The following is a 7,519-nucleotide window of genomic DNA, read 5'->3' as shown; positions in this document are numbered from 1 at the left end:
ATCGAAATTTAGCCACTTTTCATGTAAAGATAAATCTGAACGAAAATACTGTTCAAAATCCGGAAAATATTCCAGCATAATATATTGGAACTCCAGCATAATATACTGGAGTTTTAGTATAATATACCGGTCCAGCATAATATGCTGGAAGTTCATACACAAGTGCTCCAATCTCCAGTATATTATGCTGGAACTTTCCGCGTGTTGGAGTTCCAGCATAATATGCTGGAAGTTCATACATACGTGCACTAATATCCAGTATATTATGCTGGACCGGTCCGTATTGCATCAAAATAATGGCTATTTTTTAATGACTTTACAAACGTTGGCTATTTTTAAATTACCAGTCCGAAAACTGGCTAGCCCGTGCTATTTTTGCATGCCCATTTTGACATTACTTTGGGCCTAAATATACTTGAAGCCCAAATGTCAAGGGAAGGAACAGACCATTTTCCGCAGATGTTCCACCATCACCATTGTATTCCCTGAGTTTACTACTCAAATCAAATTCAATTCATCAGTCAGTCAGCCTTTTTCCTGTTTAGATGAATTTCCGGCAATGAATAAGGCCACGAAAACAGCAGCGTTAATCAATTCTCCGGCCAACCCATTTCAGCTAAAGGCCTCTCTTTTTCATTCTTCCCCAATCTTGGAACGCAGAAGACGCACTCAATGGGATTCTGTTAGTCTCCTTTTTTTCTCTGTCTTTCACATAATTTCGTTTATTCTTGTCATTTATTTGGATTTTATCCAGTTTCAGTTTGTGGGGTTCTTTCATTTTGTGATATGTGAATATTTCTGTGTGCAAAAAGCTGTCTTGGAAATGGAAATTGGGTCTATTTGATGGTAGTTGTTGACAAAAAACTGAACTACTCCTTCCGTTTCAATTTTTTTGGTACTATTTCCTTGTTAGTCCTTTCCAAAATGATCGACGCTTTTTAAAATTTGGAAACATTTAACTTAAAACTTCTGGTTTTACCCGAAGCTTTTATAATCATACAGGAAGGCAAATTAGTGGTTTCTGCCTTTTAATTTGTGGTAATAGAAATAGGTATTGTAATGTTTGATAAAGTTTGTTCCTTTTTCCATGTTGTGCAGGGGAAAAGTGCTTATAAGGGCTCATCAAGGGTGAGCTACTGTTAAATATTACTAATATGTTTCTTCAATAACTGTGCAAACAAATCTTTTTTCACATTGTATCATGTCATTCTAATTGGATTGTTTAATTTCAAACAAAAATCTGTCCTTTCCTTCAGATTATGTCTAGTGGAATTACATTTTATGTTGTGTAATAGGAATCTTACTTCGGTTTGAATAATGGGAACTAAAAATCCAGCTCATTACCTGCTACTATATGGTAGTTTGCCAATTTAGATTCTTAGGTTAGTATATCATTTAAGACATGAAGAAGGGTAAGGAAGAGGCTAACCTTGTTGTTTTATATTTTATTTCTTCTTGACATGAAATTTAGAAAAATTCCCAAGAGTTTAACACAATAAACTAGCAAAAGCTTGTGCATTATTTTTAACTAATTAGTGAAAAGTTAAAAATATACTGTAAATAAAAGAAAATTTAAACAATCAAGAAATTGAGACTGCTTTATCTCTGTCCTAACTTGTTAACATTCCATGGTTAGCGTGGCTAGTTACTTTGGTATTTTGTGTCTCTGAACTTTGGAGTCATCTCGGTTTCCTGTTTAACCTTGAAGTGTTGATCTATTAGTTTACAACAATTCACTTGTTTTGTGTCTTTTCTTGTCATAGTTCTAAATTAAATATGAATTATCCTGCCTTGAGTAGTAATTGGTAATGTTAAACCCAAGTGTGCAATTCGGTTGTCAAAAAGTTAGTTTTTTTGTATTGAGGGGAAAAAAGGCAAGTTTGATGGATGGAGTGAAAGATGTGAAAGTCCAAATAGTTTGTCCTGTATAAACTATGTGTAACCAACCAATCAACGCATATGCATTTTCGGCAAACAATACCAATGTCAAAATGTTTTTTGAAATGCTTATAAAGGTCTTCTAAACAGTAGTCTGTCTACATGATTTGTTGCTACCAGTAGCTTTCGCGATCATCCTAGTACGCAAAACCTAAAAATCAGCTATATGATATAACGCTTTCTTTTGTACTAGACCAAAGAGAATGGCAACAATGTTGTGCCCTCTGCTTGCGTGGATTCTTGGCTTGAGGAAACTTAGTTTTGGGGTGGGATTTACATAAGTCTAATAAACCTTTAGGCTGTTGTCTTAATGCGAATATATGCTTTGAGTTGATTGAAACTCATAGGTTGACAATGATAATGTTTTTATGGATGAAAGAACTTCATGTTCTCACTAGCCGAAAGATGTGTTCATCGTGATTAAACTATATAGCTTGGGCTCATTCTGTTGGGATCGCCGAGTTTCAGTCTGAATGTTGCAGTTCCTCTGGGCGTATAGGAAGATTCTTTTGGTGCTGAGTGGTGTTTGTTTGTATTAGTCTATAGATTTTTATGAGATTAAACCGGATCTTCCAGAGGGTCTATCGGAAACAGCCTCTCTACCCTAGGGTAAGGGTAAGGTCTGCGTACAAACTACCCTCCCCAGACCCCACTAGTGGATTATACTGGGTGGTTGTTGTTGTTGTTGTTGTTGTAAACCGGATCTTCCAGTAATTGCAGTGTGGTTACATTTCATATATATGTGTTGTATGGGAGTGCTACCACAAAGTAATAGTTCTGATACAATAAACCTACTCCTTGACCTCAAACTAGTTGAGTCTGTTACATGAATTTTCAATATCCATTTGGATCAGCTTCATCCCAATGTGCAATAATTTTTCTTTTAAGTCGAGTAGTGGTTCTATCACCCAAGGGTGTGCCCTATTGGTCAATGAAGTGGGAGAAGAACCATGAGGTCTTAGGTTCAAATGCCAACGGAGGCAAAAAAACCTCGGTGGTTTCTTTCCATTTACCTAAGCCTTGATGGGAAAAGTCACTTGGTACCTGTATTGGTGGGGAGATAGCAGCTACCTAGTGGAATAGTCGAAGTGTGCGAGAGCTAGCTTGGATACCACCATCATAGAAAGAAAAAAAAAAGACAAGTAGCGGTTGTAATAAGCATATAAAATCCTACTTGGCCAGCATTCTAATTTAGTTACAGTCATATGCTTCCTTTTTCTGATTGCCAGCTTTTGTTGCAGAGATCAAACTTCTACTCCAGAAGATATAGGAAGCTGAACTCAAGGGAGACACTGTTTGAGAATGTCAATGCATTTGCTGAACAGTTCTTTCAGGTCATTCATGATCCAAAACAGATTATTTATTGCTGAATTCATGCTCCTTTAAATGCTTCTAGTGGTATAAATGTTTAAACCTTGGTTTCCTTCTCAAATGGTCAGTAATAAATGCTTCTGTGATGAACATTTATGTGGCGACAATCTAGTAAATCCATATACTCGTTGGGCAACTAAGGTTTCTCATTCAAAATCCAATTGATCCCAAAAAATATGGATCTTCAAGATAACTTTATAAATTTACAAATAGCATGTAATAAAGCTTACTCCTAGCTCAAAGAGTTATGTAATAGCAAATGCCCCAAAAAGTCCTGTTCTTACGTACTAGAAAAGAGTATACAGATTAGAATGTGAACATATTTGCGGATTAGAAATATTATGATTGGTACGGTTGGGTTTGTGTTAGGGTATATTCGCTTGGTTGGCGGATACATTAGGTTACAATGGAGTAGTTTTACTTGGATTAGCACACACCCAATAGCATATGTGTATTTAGCTAGTTGAATGGATCGACAATTTCATTGAATTAACTACTATCTCTAATTAAAACGTTGAACTCTTAACAAAATGGAGACTATTCTATTATCACTACTCCAATTTGGTCATTAGTGTTGAAGGTGTGTGATCATCTCATCTAAAAGTTTAGCTGTTAGAGAAAGCACATTGTTATTTACTTAATTATATTTTCAACATGTCCCCTCACGTGTGGATCTTTTTCATGGGCCAAACATGTGGAAGTTTTTATTGTGATAATGGGGGTGATGAAACTTGAACCAAGGACCTCTGCATGCTCTGATACTATATTGAACAATATGATGTGTGGCCATCTCATGTAAAAGTTTAAGCTGTTAGATAAAGCATACTATTATTTACTTAATTATATTATCAACAATTAGAATATTGAAGAAGTTAACGATCACTTTCAGTGGAATGGAGAGAGTGGGGACATGAGATGCATTTAGTTGACTAGGAAAGTATTAAATACTCGAAAAGGATGGCTGCGTGTTTGAAGGGTTATTCTTGCTGTTTTGGCCGTGTTAGTACCTTCTGTTGAACTATGGATCAGCTTTTGAGTGAATTTATCATTTCGACGTGTTTTACATGTGCACTATTTATCTCTCTTATGAGTGCACCTACGGAAATGAACTAAGGAAGTGTTAGATGACCTTGACAACCTCATTTTTCTGAAGTTGGATTGCAGTTGAATTTGCTTCGTGCTGACATTTAGCTTGGAATGCCCCAACAAAGTTTTTCCCTGCTAATCAGCATAAGCAGTAGCACGAATCCTTACTGGTAGATCAACTTAATCATACTCAGGAGGGAGACTTGGTGAATGTGCAGTTTCATGGTGAACTCTTAAATTGTGGATGCTTCCAAAAAATTCTCATTATTCATCTGGAAGCTGGCAGTAGAAAGATGAAAAAGGGATCAATGGTGTCTTTTTCTGGACCTTTTAGTGGGAAACAACGGGAAAATATAAGAACGCATTGAATGTCTTAAGCAGAAAATGGAAAACGTTCACCATCTTATCCTCTTGACTTATTTGGCATGGCTAGATGTTTGATATGAGGCATTGAGGCTTGTTTGGTAGTTGGACAAGACTCTTGTGCAGCTCCTTTGGGTAATGGGTAAATCATTAATGAATAAAGCCAACGTCTTTTATTTGAACATGTAAATGTGTAAGCGACCTTTGAGGACCCAATTTGCAATTTGCTTGATAGGGAATTGAAATTTAAAAATGATTCCAACTCATTGTTATTGCTAACATTGAATAAATTTTACGGGTCAATTGGTTCAGAGAAATTTTTTGCGGGGATTAGTAATGCAGGGATTGTACTTTATCAGGAAAAAAAAATAATGCAGGGATTGTAATACAAGGATTATTTCTTGTTGAATGTTTAATCCATGTATTGTTAATGCTTTTATTGTTATTCCATATCCTATCCCGCATAAAATAATGCATATATTCCCGCATAAATTATACATGTATTATTTATGAAGAAAAGCAATCTAGTAACCAAACAGTGTACAAAACAAAGCCGAATGTTATACCATGATTAATTCCCTATACTAAGCAACCAAACGAGCACTTAGTACATTCAACAATGGAGGTTCCTCTTTTCCAGTAACACGTTCTTCTCGTGTTGCTGACAACATTATTCTCTTCCTAAAAAAGGGGCTTCAAGTTTAAAGCTTTGAAATTTTTGGCCGTATCAAGTAGCTGCTTACATCACATTCAGTTTTCAAAGCCTTTAGACTGTCACTTTCCAAGGGTACTCTACAAAGAATTATTCTGCCACTTTCCAGCTTATCTATGTTCTCAAACACATTTACATACTCAATTATACTCTGAAGTCCTAAAAGTCAGTAGTCACCCGATGTACCTATTTCATTCTTTGCTGTAAAGAAACTACTCTATTATAACGTGGTTTTTCAGCATTTCAGGGCCGGCAGCCTGATTGTGATGAATATGACCCATCTTCAAGCCGAGACAGTTCATGGTTTAGACGAGATTTCAGGGCCCGTGGAAACAAAGGGGGAAGATCAAGGAACAAAGGACCACCTCAACAGAGTATGTGCACCTTTTGTAATGGAATGCAGTATATAGAGTTTCTGGAGAACTTCATCTTTGGTGGATTTCAATCTTGTAAAATGCAATCATTTTTAGCTCCAAAAGTGTCGTTTAAAGAAGCATACTTTTCTTTCTTTGCGTATTTTGTTTGTCAAACTAGGCCATTTAGCTATCATCAGCCTGTGCCTTTCGAGTATTGAGCAATAGCTGATTTTCGTCATTTCATTTTTCAGGAGGTTTCCAATTCTTTGAGGATAATGATATTGAGATAGAGACCTTTTTCCGTTCAGCATTTGGCGGAAACAAGTACTACTACTGGTCATTTATGAATGAAGAGCCACAATGGAGGAACTCATCAAGCTACTCTAACAACCATAGGTGGAACCAGAGATATCAATATTCAGACTATGATGAGTCAACAGACTCTGAAAATTCAGAGTCAGATTTGAGTTCACAGCGTCTGACACTTGGATTGAATGCATCTGGCCCTTTGAATCTGGAAGATGTTAAGAATGCGTGAGTGTTTAATGAACTTCCAGTTAGAAAAGATTTACTTTCAGACGTGCTTTGATATCCTTATTGACAAAAGTGACGTCTATGTCACTGATTGCACATGCTTTACATTTGCAGATATCGTGTATGTGCACTGAAATGGCATCCTGACCGTCACCAGGGCTCATCTAAGGTACATCTATTTCATTACTGTTACATATTTGTTTTGATGTTTTACCCTTTTCCACCTTCGTCACCTCATACCACACTAGGCTTTTCCGTAAGGCACATACAACGGAGACTACTCCATGCTTCAATTACGATCAATATGTTCATAGTGCTGTTTCATTTGAAAATGATCGGTCTAGCTCCTAGTACTGGTTCTTATATTTGCCCTTGGACTATACTGACATTTGCGTGCACTATCAAGTTTATGAAATAGAAATACACACATGCAAAAGAGAAAAAGAAAAAAAAAAACCAAAGAAAAAGGAACCAAACATTCTAGACGTCAATATTCAGTACTTGTAGCTTATGCTCGGAGCCTCACTTTTCTCATGTCAAGCATGAAAGTCAGATCAATTTATGCTATTCTAACCTTTCTTTATCAGTTCCTCTGTATTCCAGCTATAGTGGATAACAAGTTTTCATTAATTGACAGGCTGTGGCAGAAGAGAAGTTCAAGGCATGCAGTGCAGCATATCAATGTTTGTGCGATAAATTGGCATTAAGTTAGTAATGGAGCAGATAGTGATACATATCCTAAATCATCAGATGATGATTACTAAATTACCGATGTTATTGGTCCCCCAAAGGACATGAGATATACTAACCTATCAATAAAAGAGGCCCTTTACCGTAGATGTTGATTTTATTTGAAATGGCACATGCACAAATATGAAGCTATGTGGGATTAGATTATCTGGAAGCATTCGCAAAGTGTTTGTAGTAGAGTTGCTATGCCATGCTTCCAGTGTAACCATATGTAATCTTAGCAATAATTTATGTTCTTTTTGTAGCTGTGTTCGGGATGAAGAATTTTGTTTGCTATCGTTTACCAAGCTAAACTCACAAGTTTATCAGTTTCCATGATATATCGTACTGTAGGTTTTTTTTCCCCTTTTCTGGATGCACATTTATTGTATTAAGATAATTCATCATAAATTGATTAGTTTTTCATTAA

At 36.3% G+C, this 7,519-nt stretch overlaps 1 protein-coding gene across 2 annotated transcripts; it reads left to right on the top strand.

Annotated features, from left to right (window-relative positions):
• The first annotated feature begins 436 nt into the window (after positions 1 to 436).
• On the top strand, positions 437 to 7,519 carry LOC107771545 (uncharacterized). Of its 2 annotated transcripts, XM_016590932.2 has the most exons (7): positions 437 to 682; positions 1,099 to 1,128; positions 3,180 to 3,272; positions 5,718 to 5,844; positions 6,078 to 6,360; positions 6,475 to 6,529; positions 6,998 to 7,519. In XM_016590932.2, exons 1-7 carry the CDS (start codon positions 560 to 562, stop codon positions 7,070 to 7,072), a joined length of 786 nt encoding a protein of 261 aa, XP_016446418.1. In that variant the 5' UTR covers positions 437 to 559; the 3' UTR covers positions 7,073 to 7,519. The 2 variants fall into 2 exon arrangements, with proteins under 2 accessions (XP_016446418.1, XP_016446419.1); XM_016590933.2 differs by lacking the exon at positions 1,099 to 1,128.

Source organism: Nicotiana tabacum, chromosome 4 (assembly GCF_000715075.1).
Source record: "Nicotiana tabacum cultivar K326 chromosome 4, ASM71507v2, whole genome shotgun sequence".
NCBI lineage: Eukaryota > Viridiplantae > Streptophyta > Magnoliopsida > Solanales > Solanaceae > Nicotiana > Nicotiana tabacum.
This window is presented reverse-complemented; position numbering and strand designations above follow the sequence as displayed.

Bases quoted from the DNA above. Each gene is read 5' to 3' on its own strand.
- LOC107771545 (XM_016590932.2), top strand. From the start codon at position 560: ATGAATAAGGCCACGAAAACAGCAGCGTTAATCAATTCTCCGGCCAAC. The intron at 683-1,098 runs GTTAGTCTCCTT...CATGTTGTGCAG, and splicing joins GACGCACTCAATGGGATTCT to GGGAAAAGTGCTTATAAGGG. The intron at 6,361-6,474 runs GTGAGTGTTTAA...TTACATTTGCAG, and splicing joins CTGGAAGATGTTAAGAATGC to ATATCGTGTATGTGCACTGA.